We start from the raw sequence: 16,690 nt of genomic DNA, 5'->3' as shown, positions 1-16,690 counted from the left end.
TCTGAATTAACATTTCAGAACAAAAAACACAAAAATGAATAAAACTTGTGTTTCTTTCCACTGAAATTAGAAACGATTCAGCATCTCTAAGTTATTATGAAGAAGATTAAACTTTCAGTTTACCAGCCATCCTTCAGACCATTTGGGTTTTAAAACCAGTTGGAAAGGAAATGTGCAGCTTTTAAACTTTGACTTTTTGAAATGTTTGGACCTTGATGAACTTAGAGCTGCTTGGATCTGTAATCCTGATCCAAATGTTGGTTTTTATTACAGAGAAACTCCTATAAATACTCAGATTCTTCTTCTGCTCCTCATTTAGATAATTCAAGTGTCTTTGCCAACTTCCGATTTCTGTTGGCATCGTCAGAAATTCCTGAACGATGTGCAAACACTCGTCACATTTACAGTTTCTCATGAGACTACGCTGCAGGTGAAACCAGGACAGAGGACAGCTGATAAACTGATGGAGTAAAATATGACTAACAGAATTCAGAGTGATGTTAGTGCACAGAGGAGTGGTTAGTAAACATTAACTGCACAAAGAAAACCTTTTCCACTCAGATTTAAGGACACAGATCACCTTGAACCGAATACACATGGAAAATCTACGTTCATTTTCTATTTACCGTCAATCTTAGAATGACAAGTGGAGTGGAAAAGGTTTTCATTCGACAGTAAAAAAAGGTGTGAAGCCCCACTTATCTGAACCTCCGAGGTTTTCCAAACCATAAATTTCGGCTCCTGTGCTTCTGGCGATTTGGCCACAGATTTCAGGAGTGTTTCAATCTGCTTCCGTCAGACAAGCTGCTGCATCTCAAATGTTTTCTGACTCAATGGAAGCAAAAGCAGCTCAGGGTTTAGTGATAAAATCCTTTTAAAACTCTGATGTTATGTTGACAGTACAGTCAACACTCAAAGATCCTCTATGTGTGAAGAGCCTCCACTCTGCTCAGGCTCCCAGATGTAAACTCTCACTGGTTCATTTCAACATGTTATTCAGTCCTTCCAGGTTTTCATGGTTTTTATTTTTTGGTGATAGTTTAGAAATATTTGCAAGAAATTTTCCTAATTAAACCCTTTAAAAAAAGTAACTTATTGCAAAATGTGCAAAATAATTTCCTCACTTTCAGGGAGAACAGAGTAAACGTGACTTTTGTATCAACTGCGGATTATAACTTGACATCAAGTGAGTCAGTAGTGTAGTAGAAGTAAGATACTGCCACCTATTGGTGGGAGTTAGCATCACGTTTTTAAAGAAAATTTGCATTAAATTTATAACTATTAGTGCATAAAATGCAGGGATTTGTTGATTTTGTGTAAATTTAAAAAAACTGTAGTGATTGATTATTTTGTGAAGAACAGCACAGGTTGAAAATAAAATAATTTGTGTGATTAGATGAGTCACAAAAGGTTCAGGTGAGTGAAACTTAAAAGTTACATTTAAAAACAATAAAACTACATTCATAGGGTTTACAGTGCAGATATGGGTGCTCAGTGCATGAAGAGTGAAACAAACAACACAGACAATGAGACGGTACAGCCGGGTTAACAGTACAAAACAAATTCACAGCGTATAAAAATAAAAGCTTCTGAGATATTTTTTGATCAGTAGTTGAACATAAAGGACAGCCGATACATCTGGACAAAAATCAAGATGTTTAATTCAGAAACTTGTTTTAGCTGAATAGTTCAGTCAGTAACTTCAGTAAATACTTTTAAAATAAAACACCTGCCAAACAAATAAATCACCAGCAGAAACGGACTCATCTGCATTTATTCAGGTTTCTGCAAAACCATCAGGATAAATTAGATTAATTTAAAAAAGTGAAGGAGGTTCAAGGATTTCACTGGATAATTAAAACTTAAAGACGACATTTTATGTCTCGCTTTGTTCGAAGGCGACTGAGATCAAACTGAATATAAAGACCATACACTGCAAAAACACAAAGTATTTTTGATCTAATTTAGTGCAAATATCTCATACCTCATTGAATTAAGACAAACCTAACTTAACTTTAAGGAAAATCCTTAATATTGATTAAAAAGTACTAGTTCCACTGAAATTATTTCTCTTATAACAAGACATTTTAATAATGTCAATAACCTGCCATAGGAACTAATACTTCTTTATCAGTATTTAAAGAGTTTTCCAGGTACATAATAAAGTAACTATGTTAACTTTGTCATAAAAATGCTGTATATATCAAACATGACTTAATACAAATTTTACTTCTTGATTCAACATCTTAAAATTGGGTTTCCGTCTCTTTAAAACCCCCTGAAGCTTCACCTTCTTCAAAACATGGCTCCTCTATTAACCCTCTAACAACGTTTTTACCGGTGTTACTCTAAGTAGCTCCTATAATGAGCTCAGTAGTTCCACCAGGTGTTTGCTAATTGCTGCTGGCTAGTCTGAAGGAGCTGAGGGGGGGGGGCTTAGTCTCAAAGGCGGGGCCAAGTCCAACCAGGCTTTTTGCACAGCTGAACGGTTGCCATGGAGATTAAGGCAGGTATGTTTTTGATGAGGGAACAACATTAAGATAATGTAAAGCTAAAAAAGAAAACTTTTTCTTTACATTACACTGCTCCTTAAAACAAGCTCCAGTAGCTTAGGAGCTATATGCGAGTTAAGGTTTGTCTCATTTCAAGAATTATACGATATTTGCACTGGAAACTAGACAGAAATGCTTAGTAAGATTTTGTGTTTTTACAGCGTAAACATGAGGAAGTACCTGGTGCATATATTGGTTTATTTAAAGCTTAAAGGTGTTTGCAGAATCGCCTCCACGGCTCAGTAACTACCATCTAATACTTGAACCTCTGCTCAGTGTAAGTCGTGATAATGATCAGAGGTTTCCTGGTTTTTCTGCCTCCAGCTGAACTTTTGATCAAAAGTCGCTCTGACTCGACCGTTTCTACCGTCTCGACCTCGACCTGCTCGTTGCGTTTGAGCAGCGTTACGCTACTTCCTGCAGTAAGGAGGGGCTGTGATTGGCTGCTTACCCGGAAGGGGCTGTTAGGGACGCTGACTCCGGCCCAGCTGACGGACACGGTGTGCTTCAGAGAGGAGGAGGGCGTGTAGCAGCACTGGTACAGGCCTTCCCCTTTGCTCCTCACCTTCACCTCCACAGGAAGCCCCTCTGCATCCTGAAACACACAAACAGCAACAGGTTGATCACACAATGCATGTTTAATGGTTCACTTTCATCCCCTCCTCTTATAAATCCAGCAGTTCATCCCAGACCAATGACTAATACTTGTTGAAGGGCGATTTTGTTCAGAGAAATCAGCCATCCTGTTTGGTTTTTATTTCAATTTCATTTTGGGTTTTGTTTGGTTCTTTTGGATATCGGAAATGTCTTCCAGTTCTGCCCTTACAGGTGACCCATTTTACTTCCTTGACCCGGTTAGGATGGGTTCATTACATTTTTTTGGACGAAATGATTCTTGGATAACGCCTTGGAGATGTTCTAGGGCGTCCTGTCACTTTAAATCCAACTAAAGCGATGTTGGGTCGGTGTGATGCTGAGGGCAGCAGAGGCTCAGAGGAAAAACTGATGGTTTGTAAATGAAGATTTATGAGTTTTCCTTCTGGCTCCATACGGAATCAGTTTGAACGTTTCGAGGCTCCCACCTGAGCGGTGATCTTCAGAGGCCCTTTCCCGGCGTCTTCTGCCTCCACCGTGAACTCGGCCAGCTGGTCCACCTGGCAGCCGGTCGGTTCCAGGCCCGGCCCGTAAGCCCGGACCTGAAAACGGAGAAAAGATGATCAAGATCTCCCCCAACGTTACAAACTATGGAGAAAATACTCCAGTCTTAGGGATGCAGGCTATCGACTAATAAGTTAAACTGAAGCTGATGAACTTAATCGACTCACGATTAACTGACAAGCGGTGAGTTTTCTCTTGTATCAAGAGACATGAGGGTCTCTAAGGAGTTCATCAAGTTTACATTTCAACACAGAACCATTTGCAGAGCTCCGTTTGGAGCGTTTTATTTTCCCGTTCTGGGATACATCTTTGATTCTGTATCAACTGGCTCTGACCAGCTGCGCCCTCTACTGGATGGAGGCCAAACTACAACACTGAAATAAGGTCTAGGAAGGCATTTAATTGATAGCAACTAATTTTAATCTAAAAGCATCAATCGTAAGTAATCTGTATATTTTGCTCGTTGTTGTCTCTCTGACCTTCTCCAGGTGGCTGGTGTTGTTGTCGGGGACGATGTGGGCCATGAAGGGGCTGAGCTCGATGTCCTCTTCGTCGCAGGTCACATGGACGGCGTATTCCCCGGCTTCTGTCGGCCAGTAGCGAACGTCACACGACCCGTCGTTTTTATCCTCGCATTCGATTTTAGCCTGGGACGGACCCTCAATGGCGAAACCTGAAAACATCCAGCAAATCAGAGCAGAGAGGATGAAAAAAATAGACATTTGGCAGCAAGAAACTCTTACGATTAGGTGGATAATTACAGAGGAGTGAAACAAACTTACCAAGAACTCCGACGTCAGTGCCGATGGACTCCACCACAAAGGTTGCAGGTTTACCCACAATGCCGCCCTTCAACCCAGGACCCCAGGCCCTGATCTGCTGAGGCCCGGCCTCCGGACTGATCGCCACGTCAAACGGACTGTTGAGGAAAAAAAGAGGAAGAGACGAGTCAGAATGAAAGAAGAAGAAAAGCTGCAGCTCTGCTCTTCTCTCCTCACCAAGCAGAATTAATCTGCGATGTATTCATATCGTACGGAAGAGGATTAGGGCCACAAATAATTATTTTGTCTGAATTTTGAGAACAAAAAAAAAAAAAAAAAAAAAAATTTTGAGGGGAAAAAGTCCACATTCTTTGTCTCAGTGGCCCTAATCCTCTTCCATTGTATCTTAAATCACTGCAGAAAAACATTTATATGCGTAAATAAAATTTCAGTATGAATCAGGGGAATAAATGCTCATCCTCCTCCTGCATAATGTGGCCTTTTATAACCTGCTTGGTTTTCCTTTCACTCAGTAGAAAAAGAAAGTTGTTTTAAGGTCCTTTTAAGATAAATCACTCTGTTGAACATAAGAACCTCAAACTTTCTGGTCTGTTAAACATTCAGTTCTGATTAATTAAATCCTCCAGTTTGTCTCAGACGCTGTGGTGCTTATATGTGCACAGCAAAAAAAAAATGCATCAGCAAATACTTCATTCCAATCAGATGAGATGTAATCCTGCAGAGCTGATGTTCGATTTGCTGCTCACCTCTTGGGGATGTGCTGACCCCCCCAGGTGATGGAGACCGTGTACTTTCCAGGACTTCTCGGGTAATACTCGTAGCAGAAAACGCCATCCTGACTGAGAACCTGCTTCACCGGCTCCTCGTTGCCTTCTGCAAGGGCAAACAGCCATATTCATACAAACAGTAAAAACTAATGTCAAATTCTCTTTTTTAGGACATTTTATTGATTGAATGCAAAGAGGAAGACTCTTAAACAGTAGCAGTGGAATAGCGAGCCTTCAGAGGTGTGGCGGATACTTTGACTGGGTCCATCGCTAATAAAGTGAAACTATTAAATATTTTATATAGTAGCTCAAGAAATGTTGAAACGCTACCTGAAAGGCAAACAGTAAATATCTGCATGCTTAACTACACATGCTTAGTCTATGAAATTCATGTTAAATGTTTTTCTTAAAACTTTTCAATTTCCAGTTTCTGCCACTTGGGGCAGCATTCTGATCGCCTTTTCATCCAACGATTCATCAAACAAGCTTAGAAATCCTAAAAACTGATTGGAATCCAAGAGACACTAGAACCAAACCAATTAATTATTTTTTTTAAATTAGCTTGTTGGAATTAGATTTTATAAACCTGATTAATTAAGAAGTTAGATGATTATTCACTACTGCCGGTTGCATAAGTTGCTACATGTGTAGTTAGCCTCGACAGGAAGCTAGCATTCAAATGCAAAAGAAACTGATCAACAGTCTCTTCATGTCTGCCGTTTAATAGCATTTGGCATTCAGAACAAGAAATTTGGCAGCAGCTGTGGAAGTTCAGAAAACTGTAGACCCACTCTACAAAAACAAGCAGACGAGGAGGAAGACTAAGAAAAAAAACCTCACATTGCAGCAGATGCAGAGATAACTGCAACATTTCACAGCATGAATACAATGAAACTATTCCTGCCTGTTTTTGGGGGAAAAAGTAGAACATTCTTCAAATGCCAACCAAGTTATCTCAATATTATCTTTTATGAAATGTATTACAGTGTCTGCCTGGTACAAAATAATAAAAAGTAACTGAAAGCAGCTGCAGTAAAGACCTGATGGACTTTAAGGTTTTTCTGGAAGTTTGATGGAAGAACAAACTTTACTCACTGGGATCTTTGATGAGCACCTTCAGCTCTCCACTGCCGGCGTTCCTGGTGTCCACCTTGAAGTCTCCAACCTGCTTGACCCTCATCCCCGCCGGCTGCAGACCCCGACCTGTCGCCCTGCAAGCGCCTGGCATGCAGGCTGACAGACGGACAGAAAACTTAAACTGGCAGCAGTGTGTTGATCAAAACTAGGGCTGAACAACATAGCCGAAAAACACATAATGAAATGAGCATTTCATATCGATCAATAGATAAGTACTGATTAGTTTTTTGTTTTAAATATCTGAAATTCTATCAAACTGGCAGCGTGACCTTTCCTCTTATCCACAACAGTAAGCGTTTAACTGGCATTAAGCAATTATGAGGCACGGTGGCAAAACCTTATTCATACTGGTAGCTAACCAGAGACGGAGCGAGTTGCTAGCTAACCAGAGACGGAGCGAGTTAGTTGACCCCACCAGTTTTACTTAGCTAGCCGTGAAGTTGAGCAGAAATCTTTCTTCTGCCTACCTCCCCCAGAATGCTGTGCGGTTCTGGATCAGAGTTCAGTGAAATTATTGAAAATTCTATGAGATGTACCATCTACTTATATTGATCACGTGTCTATCGTGATGCATATTAATTTATTGTCCAGCCTAATGAAAACAATAAAGGATAAACCTCTCACCTGGTCCGACGTCCACAGCGAAGGGGCTCTTGGGGACTCCCACTCCTCCGAAGGTGACGGTGATGGCGTGTGGCCCGGCCTGTGTGGGGCGGTAGGTACAGCGGTACACGCTGTCACCCTTATCCTCCATCATCACCTCCACGCTGTTCTGGCGGCCCTGTGGGTCTCGGATCATGGCTGTCACGTCTCCCGTTCCTGCTCCTGTTCAGAGCAAACAAGGAGGAAGAAAGCTTCAGCCGACATGTCGTCGATCGGTTTAAAGAGACGATGGCGGGTCGGTGCAGCTCACCTGCTGTGTAGATGTCAAAGTAGGTGGGTTTGTTGGCGATGTTGCCCACAGGTTCGATTCCCGGGCCTTTCACCGTTACTTTGGACGCGTCTCCCAGCGCCTTGTCCACATTCACCTCAAACGGACTTTTAGGAATCTGCTGGCCTGCGAACAACACCGTCACCTGGAAAAAACAAAATTATTTGTTATGAACGTGCCCCCAACTCAACATTTACACTCCCACTTAAAAATGGCTCCAAACATATGCACAATTATACAACCATACATCTTTGAAGAGCAGAAGTGGAGCCTCCTGCACAACTAAAGAATGTAGGAAGTTGTTTCTGGATGGCAAGTCAACAACCAAACACTTGTCTTTTCCAGCAGCCATTGTACAGCACATATAGCGGTAAAACCAGTTGATCAAATGTGCTGGAGATCTGCTTGGGTTGCTAGGTAACAGGCAAAGTTCCACTGGGGTTACTAGGAAACGGTGCCGTGCCCATGGAATGCGACTTAATCAGGAGGTTATTGAAACAGCTCGGCTTCCAGGCACCAAAAGAACATCAACTTAATGCCAAAGAATGGCTAGGTATTTTTTTAAGTGCTTGAACTTCTTTTTAGACCCAAATGGATGCATAAAAACACACAAAATGTGATTTTTGCATTAAGTCCCCCTTTAAGTGAAGCAAACATTTATGAAGCTGCAATAATTCTGGTTCATTGTTGCCATAAATCTTACCTTATGAGGCCCCATGACCTGAGGAACGTAGGTGACGCTGTACGTCTTCTTGCCCTCGTTGGGCTCCACCTTCAGCTAAAACAAACACGGGGACATTTGAGAGTCAGCCTTTGACCTTTGACTGGAGCGGCCCCCAGCATCACCAGACAAAGCGTTACCTCCTCCCGGGTGCCGTCTGGATGGTCCAGGTAGGCCATGACCTGACCCTGACCCGCGCTGAACGTGTCCACGGTGAACACAGCAGGACGCAGCACTCGGTTCCCTGTGGGTTCGATACCTGCACAGCATAAACGGCAGCTTAGAAAGCTATGACGTTTTAAATGCTGACCAAAGATATAGTCCATGTATTTTATTCTCGATTCAAGAAAATTATAACTGTTAATTGGAAGAATGAACAGTGGAAACAGACTAAAAAAAAAAAAAAAAGTATTTTTCAACCACAGATGGAACATGTTTAAAGCATTGTTCTGTTTTTAAAGTGTAAAGGTAATAAATAGAAAGTTTTGGGAACTGGCTCCAACAAAAGGGAAATGTTTGTTTTGTTTAATCACCTGTTTCTGGTAATGTCCTGTTTTGAATTGTGTAAACCTAAATAAGAGTTTGAAAAAAGGAGAAAAGTCTGAGCAAACAGACTAAATACAGGCTGCTGTGCCACACACTGAGTCTGAAAATGATTCAGCCAAACTGGGCTGTGATTGAACTGCTTCCCCCCTACAAACGCAACAACTGCAACTTTAAAACAGGAGGCAGGGATTTTAGTTTCTTCTGTTAAGGTTTTTAAACAGTAAAAGGGAATTTGATGAGTTAACTGAATTAGCTATTTTTACCGTTTTATAATTCCTTACTTCCCCCTCAGTCACGCATTCTCCTTTAATGGAAAATGCATGACTGACTGGGAAGTTAATTGAATTTTCAACAGATTGTTCTTAAGCTACCAGGCTGTAAATCTGGTTTTGGCTTTAATGTTGCAAAACTGACAAAAGCAGAAAAAAACGGAGAAACATGGATGATTTTACAGAGACTGAGTGGCTTTAGGTTGTGTTGCTTCTGCAGCTATTCAAAGAATTTCCTCTTCTGGATTACAAAGTTGGGAAACAGCATCACTGGAGTGTGTGTGTGTCATTGTTCACCCAAGCAGGAAGTCGCTTCCTTTCATTGTCAGAGCAACATTCCCATTGCTCCCATTATCCAACGTGTCTGGTTTTACCTTTAAACTTTTTGTTTTGGTTGAAACATTTAATCTACTTCAAAGGTGTCAAACTCATTTTCGTCTTGAGCCAAATTAAGATAATAAATATTTTTAAAGAGCCAGTCGTGCCAGGATGTATTGATAAAACCGATTAATAAGCTTAAAATATTAATAAATGGCTGTTTCTGCACTTTATAAATACTTCTTAAAATTAAATATTGAACATCTTTTCACGTTGTTCAGTTTGCTTTTGTTTTCATGATTTTGGGTGTGAGTTTATAACTATTTGCACAAAGGTATGATGTTACACGCGACTTTGTTACTCGCCATATTGATCGCTGACTATTTGTCAACGCAGAGGCAGTAGAGTCGTAAAAGACAGAAATACTGCCTCCTACAGGAGGGAGGACACAATGCATTATGAATTAAGCTCATGTTTGACCCACCTGACCTTCTACATCCCAAACAATCGTGACTGACGGTTTGGTTTGCAGTCACTGTTGGGGTCAGAGGTCAGGGTGTGGAGTGTTAATTTGGTTTCGTAGCGCTGCGTGTGTGTGGGTTTACCAGGTCCATATGCGCGGGCCTTCTTGGGGTTCAGTTTGGGTTTGAGCGGTGCGCCGGGCTTTAGCTTGGCTTTGGGGAACTGAGACAGGTAGGTCATGACGGACTGCTCGTCCACGCTGGGGTCGATGATCTCCTCTGGAGCGATCACCTGCAGACATCCGGCGATGAAGCACAACATTCAGGAATCCCTTACAGGAAGAGGAACTAAACCATCCAGCAGAACCCGTCTGCTTCTGAACCAAAAGCGCTCAGGAGCCAGAACTTTCTCCAGACAAACAGAACCTAAACTGAAGTTTTTATTAGTCCTGATGCAATAAATGGTCCCATAAATAATAATATTGTTGCTTTCAGACCATTTTCAAGTATTAAAGTGGTAACTATTATAGCACCGACCGTCAGTAAAGTAAAAACAAACTCAGGTGAAAACCCACCTGTGGGATGCCCAGCCAGTCGTCAGCCAGCTGCATGGCTTCAGTAGCGTTCTCCACTGGTTTCACTGGATCCCAGGTCTCCCAGTCTGGACACAGGCCTGAGAGAGAGAGAGCATTTGTTAGAGAATCAGCAGCAACAACTTTACTGCTAAACACAGGACAAAAATATCCTTATAAAACATAATTACACGTTTCAGGCATTAAACTCTGGCTGAACATTGCTAGCTTCGCTCTAATGAGCAGCCAGACAAAACCAAACGCTTCAGATCCAACCGATCCGAGCAGAAACCCAAGATTTACACCAGAAAAGCAACGATGGTGCTGAAATCTGCTGGAAGAGTTTAAAATAAATCCAGTTTAGATCTTGGAGCTTCAGGTGTCCCAGTGCCTGGTTTACCTGGTGCACAGCTGTCCACCAGTGCTCCCAGTGCCCTCCCGTTCCTCCAGTCCTGGCTGAAGTTGGTGATTGGCAGATCAGGGACTTTGTGTTGAATCCAGCCCAGCAAACGCTGCTTAGGCGTCTTTGTCTCTGCCTGAAAAGAAGCAAAGCTATGAGATCTGCTCTCCATCTAAATGTTCTTTTTTAAAATGTTTTTAAATAAATAAAATAAAAACAAACAGATTGACTGAAATCTGTTCACCTCTTCGTCCTCGCCCTCCCAGGCTGGCATGGAGATGGAGTAGTGCAGGATCAGGGTCCAGATCAAACCCAGGATCAGCTTCAGGTTCCCGTCTACGATAGCTTTAGAGTCTGAAACAAACAAAACAATAGACTTTAGATTTTACATCATTTTAATGTCTCACTGATCCAGACTGGATAATTTATCGTTTCTATAAAATGAGTTGAAGGAAGCCTCTTCGTTTTCCCTCAGATGGTCATCTCACCACATTTCATTAGTAAATGACCTGAAACTTTGATCTCTAGTAAAATACACAGAAAAACTGTTTTCTATTTGTGATAAAAACACCAACAGAACCCAGTAGATGAATATTTGGGCATTATAAGTCTGGTGGGCCTCCAGGCTTTACTTCCCCCACCAGGCTAATCTATTTATTTATTTAAATAGGGTTTTTATACACCAGTAACAGAAGAGACGGATTAAGCCAGGGGTGCCCAAAGTGAGGCCCGGGGGCCATTTGCAGCCCTCGGAACAATTTTGTGCAGTCCTTGATCACAGTTCAGGCCGTTGATGCAGAATTAAAAATAATGTTGGGGTGAAGTTTTCACTGATGCCAGGTAAGGTGCAACAAAGTATTCATCTGGTTTCTGCTTCAATTTCTTTTATTAGTAAAAGGAGAAAAACTCAGTGGCTTTAAGTTAGTCTTTTTAGTTTAACAAGTTTGTCAAAATAAAGCTGCACTGAGCCGTATGATGTTCTTATGAAGGAGACAAAGAAAATCCTGCAGATGATGAAAGCTTTAGAGTATGGTCTGCTCAGTTTGGCAAACCTGCAGGACCGTTTTTAATTGCTCATCTCATTAAAGTATTGTGCTTAGTTTATTTTTATGTAAAAACATATTTAGTTTTTGCTTTTAAAATTTTGTTTCTTTTAACTCGACAGTTTTGGACCCCGTGCCAAAAGGTTTGGAGATGCTGGATTAAGCTAAACTTACTGAACTGCTGACCACTGCGCGGTTCCTGCACCTCCCTGTTAGCCTGACACGCCGTCATTTCCAAATTATGATCCCTGATTGTGCAACTCTGGACATGTGTAACATTTTTAATGGAGGAAAACATGGCGGGTCGCTGGTGGGTCGCCTCAGAGCGATGAGCGGCGGGTTTAGCAGGTTTTCTGGGTGAAAACTCAGAACTGTAAACACTTTACAGCAGCAGAGGAGCGAGCACACATGGAGAGCTGCTGGACGCGTCCGTCTCTGAACGCTTGTGCAACCGTGTTGGTGACAGAAACGAGCCGCGTCCCCAGCGTTTAGAAAAACCCTCTGGTCCAAACGGGGAAGCTCCAGTTCTGCTCCACAGCTGTGATCCAAACATGTCTCATCAGCTCAGGTTGAGGTGGAGGCGCCGCACCACACCCCTGGTGACACAACGATGACTGAGCGCCTCAGAGGAGAAGTTACGACATCAGGATTCCTGCATTTCTAATCTTCCTCCATTATCTCACCACTGGTTTGATTCCGACCCCAGCCGTTTCGTTTACGCCTCGTTTTAATTGATCTGGATTCACCAACTTTCCTTTTCTCTCTGAGGTCGGAACAATGAACTTGTGCATCAGGCCATGTGTCGGTGGGAGCAAACATCCTGTTAGTGATCATCGCTGACCTTTAACCCCACACCCACCCACAGATGAACTCAGCTTTCTGATTAATCGCACCACAAGTTCACACTTTTCAGCCTGAAACCAGGAAGCTGCAACAGGACTGATCATGAATCATGTTTTTATAAATTATCCTTTGTTTATATAAATATCGTCTCCTAGTGAAAGAGAGTTTAGAGTGGAACGTTTATTTAGCATAATTACTCACATTGTGAAACGTCTGGCTTCATTCTGATTGATTCACTTTCAGATAAGTTATTTAGTACTTTGCTCATTTAGGAAAAGTTGCACTGAACTTGCCTTGTTTTCCTGTTTGCCATGTTTTAACACGCTTAGAAAGAAAGATTCTTCATAAGAAAGAATTATGGAAAACAGAGTGTCTTCAGTCAGAGGCTTCTTCAGATTCACTGCAACACAGACTGCTATAAGAAATTTTTCCTGCTGACAGCCATCACCACCTACAATAACTCTGAATTAATATCAAACAGCATCAGATTATACGTCTGTCTATTCAGTCACTGAAAACTAAAAGTTAAACTAAATGTTGCCATTTAATAAAAATGTAATTAAAAAGTCTAGTTTTATTAATAAAACGGTCACCAGGCTGGATGAAACTTCTAACAGTGAACATAAAACTGAAACTACATGGAAACATCTTCACTGTTAAGTACGGTGGCGTTTCTGTGATGCTGTGGGCCAGAATGAGTTTCTCCACGAAGAAAAAACAAACAAAAGGGGTTCTGGAAGCCTGGTGGCATCATGACCTCTGACCCCAGGGAGACTCATTGCCAATTAACTCAGATTTAATTAATTTAATAATTTTAAAGAAACTGACGTAAAAACATATGCAGCTTCTGAAAAACTAAACTTTAATAATCAGAAACTTGTAAATTATCAACTCTTCTTCAGAAATGTAACTAATTTATCCCTCTGTTATATTTTTAATTTTCTTTTTGCTGTAAAATATCCTTTATTTGAAAGTATTTTGACACAAGAAAATGATATTTGTATAGATTAAATGGCACTTTTTTTTTTTTTTACCAATTTATGTATATATTTATTCAACTTTTTTTTTTTACTTTATCCTACTTTGTGTCTGTGGTTGTTTTTTTATTTTTATTATTGTGATATTTGCCATTGTGTTGAAGATCCTCTATGTAATGTTATTTGAAGTAAAAAACAATTAACTGCAAACAGAATAAAACTGCAGCGTTGCCACTTTAAACTTTTATTCTCCCAGATTTGAAAAAGTAGTTCAGGGCTAACCGAGCCGTTTGTGTCCCGTCAACAGTTTCCAGGGCAACCAGGCTGTTGCCATGGTGACCCATTGTTCACAAAGAGGTCAGGAGTTTAATCAGTTGTGTGTACATAGTAAATTATTTGTGGAAACAGCCGTGATTGCGCTTAAAGCGCGTTACAGAGCGCCCCGATAATCTGCTGCATTGTTTTGCTGCAGTTAAGCGGGTCGACGTCTCCACCCCCGTTCAGGAGCCTCTCCGGCCACAGCGAGCGACCCGAACCCGGTTCTGATCAGGGAGGAGGGAAAAATATCACACCCACCCCACCGCTCAACTAGAACAAACAGCAGAGAGTTTCCCCACGTCGTTCTGCTTCAGGTGAAGTTTTAAAGCCTCCGCTCCTGCCGATACCTGCCGATTTGTTGCTGCGTTTCCATGGAGACGCAACAACACCCGTCCGCAGGAAGAGCTGGGAGGGTTTCTGCTAGGAGGGAGCAACAAAGAAAGGCTGAATGCGTCCAAGGAGAAAAGGAAAGCGAGATAAAGCAGAGTGCTTGTGTGGGCAAAGGTGAGGCGAGCTGGAACCGAATGGCTTGCTCTTATCAGCGCGGCGCACCCTGACCCGCACAGGAAGTTACATCATCGACAGCCAGAGCGACGCCCAAACATACCTGCTCTGACCCGACCCAGTCTGGTACTGGAGGAGGACGACCAGTTTATGGCTTTATGGTCCCTGCAGCAGCGACTGATTGGATTTTATGAGACATGCACTGCAAAAACACAAAATCCTACAAAGTAATTTTGACTATTTCTAGTAAAAACATGTTACTACACTTAAAACAAGACAAAACTAACTGACAGTGTCTCAGCAAGATATAGGAGCTTGTTTTAAGTTAATTGATGAAAAAGTAATTTTTCTATTGGCAGATTATTTCTCTTATAACATTAAGTGAAATAATTTAAAAGAATTTCCTTAAAACAAGCTCCTACATCTTATTTGTAAGTTACTTTCATCTCATTTCAAAAGCACCAAGATATTTCCACTAAAAACTACACCAAAATAGGTTGGTAAGATTTTGTGGTTTTTTCAGACTTCGCTGATTCAGACCAACAAAACAGCCTAAAAACAGACAAAGGAACGGTCAAAACAGTTGGAGTGTTTGGTCTAAATCAGTCTTTTTGTTGTGCCTAAAATGGTCTTTAGTTGAAAACAGCCAAAGATTTTGTTTTCATAGAATAAATGAAAGGAAAAAGAGAGCAAATGGAACGCGAGAGTGGTGATTTCAGGTGAAGATATGTTAAAAAGAGGGGGTACCTGCCGCCGTAAACAGGATGCAGAGCTCCTCTGTGGCAGTGGGTCGACCCCTGAACTCTCAGATTCCTGTGGGGTGAGATCATAACGTCCCACCCACTCACACCCCAGCTCCACTAAACACAGACGGCTAGTGACAGAAGAACAAAGGCTGCCGTCCTTCAGTCGGTCTGCAGGTAAACCGCCAGCAGAAATTAAAAATCAGATCCTGTAAAATCTGCCACTCATCCTAGTTTACATTATTTATTATGATAACATCCTGAAAAGGCTGCACATAAAACCTTAACCAGTTAAACTGGATGTTTATTAACTGGTGGTTTTGATCAGATTCACAGCAATAAACGCTTGATTAAATATAAAACTGATTTTTTTATTTTTTTTTAAATCAGAGTTAAAGGAAAGTTAGATTTTGTAAACAAAACCAGACCTGCAGCCTAATTTTGTTTGCACAGCTGATCCTCATTAAGTTTTCAAAAGTGCAGAAACTTCCCCTCGTACCGTGTTTACAGCTTAAAGACCATTTTATGAGACACCAGCTAAATAAAAATATCCTTCATTGTCCCACAGAGGGAAAATTCAGGTGCAACCAAGTATTGAGATATGTAGGCTAAAAAAATCATCAAAAATCAAAAAGTGTTAAAAAAAAAATCTACACAAGATGAACACAAATACTGTTCAGCTCTCAGAGACGGCGTACTCCTATCCAGGGCCTGAGAAACTGAACAGGATGACTTTTCTTCTTTTAAATCTACATATTGTGCATTAAATATCACTAATACGACAACTTCACCATTAACAATACCTGCATAAACGGTGGAGAGAAAACATGCAGTGCCAGAAGAAATGTTAAAGGGGCAGAATTATGGGTTTTCTAGAAACGGTCCCATTTCATAGCAAAGTCAAGTAACCATGTTGCCTTCAGTTTATGAGATATAAATATATATATACACACACACAACTTTTACTTCCCGATTTAATGCCTTGAAATTGGGCCTCCATCTCTTTAAAAGACAGAGGCCCAAACTCAACACATTTCTCCTTTAACATTTTTACCAGTGTTGCTCTGAGCCGCAGCTCCTATAACGAGCTCAGCAGATGATCCACCGGCTGTTTGCTAATTGCTGCTGGCTAGTCTGAAGGAGCTGAGTGGGGGAGGAGCTGCCCCTCGAAGGCGGGGCTTGGTCCACCCAGGTGTTTACCATGGGTTGCCATGGAGATTAAAGGATTTCTTAAACATGAATGAAAAAATAAATCATTGCAACACTCCAGGAATGTTTTTGATGAGGGAACAACGTAACATGATGCTCAAAAAAGATTATTTCACATGACACTGCCCCTTTAAGATGAGTGAAGTTTTTAGCTCAAGTCCTGGGGTTTCCTCCTCATTTACTGCATGGTTCATTCAGCGGTGCAGGGCTTCCCCCGCCCCACCTGTTGCTGATCAGGCTGTCAACCATCCTTTAAAACCAGCATGACTGTTGAGCTGCTGACTGAAGGCTCTATCAGAGCAGACGGCCCGACTACAGAGCATGGCAAGCTGTTCACTCGTTAAAAAGGAGAGAAACCTCAATAAGTTGATCAGTAAGCACTTAAACTCTTACTAAATTTGAGTTTTAGTCTTTAAAATTATTATTAAACTTGTAAAGA

General features: G+C 41.4%; 1 protein-coding gene across 2 annotated transcripts in view; it reads right to left on the bottom strand.

Moving 5' to 3' along the window:
- flnba (filamin B a) overlaps nt 1-16,690 on the bottom strand; it is a 59,987-nt gene that overhangs the window by 25,255 nt on the left and 18,042 nt on the right. For both annotated transcript variants that reach the window (XM_015036602.1, XM_015036601.1), the window contains exons 2-15: nt 10,859-10,968; nt 10,615-10,750; nt 10,218-10,315; nt 9,787-9,934; nt 8,189-8,307; nt 8,031-8,105; nt 7,310-7,472; nt 7,021-7,221; nt 6,355-6,492; nt 5,239-5,365; nt 4,493-4,629; nt 4,190-4,383; nt 3,635-3,748; nt 3,004-3,147 (exon numbers count right to left, since the gene is read on the bottom strand). In XM_015036602.1, coding sequence (XP_014892088.1) covers nt 3,004-3,147; nt 3,635-3,748; nt 4,190-4,383; nt 4,493-4,629; nt 5,239-5,365; nt 6,355-6,492; nt 7,021-7,221; nt 7,310-7,472; nt 8,031-8,105; nt 8,189-8,307; nt 9,787-9,934; nt 10,218-10,315; nt 10,615-10,750; nt 10,859-10,968 — 1,904 coding nt within the window. The remainder of the gene's footprint in view (nt 1-3,003; nt 3,148-3,634; nt 3,749-4,189; nt 4,384-4,492; nt 4,630-5,238; nt 5,366-6,354; nt 6,493-7,020; nt 7,222-7,309; nt 7,473-8,030; nt 8,106-8,188; nt 8,308-9,786; nt 9,935-10,217; nt 10,316-10,614; nt 10,751-10,858; nt 10,969-16,690) is intronic.

Source organism: Poecilia latipinna, unplaced genomic scaffold (genome assembly GCF_001443285.1).
Source record: "Poecilia latipinna isolate Pla-1442-1.1 unplaced genomic scaffold, P_latipinna-1.0 Scaffold374, whole genome shotgun sequence".
Classification (NCBI taxonomy): domain Eukaryota; kingdom Metazoa; phylum Chordata; class Actinopteri; order Cyprinodontiformes; family Poeciliidae; genus Poecilia; species Poecilia latipinna.
This window is presented reverse-complemented; position numbering and strand designations above follow the sequence as displayed.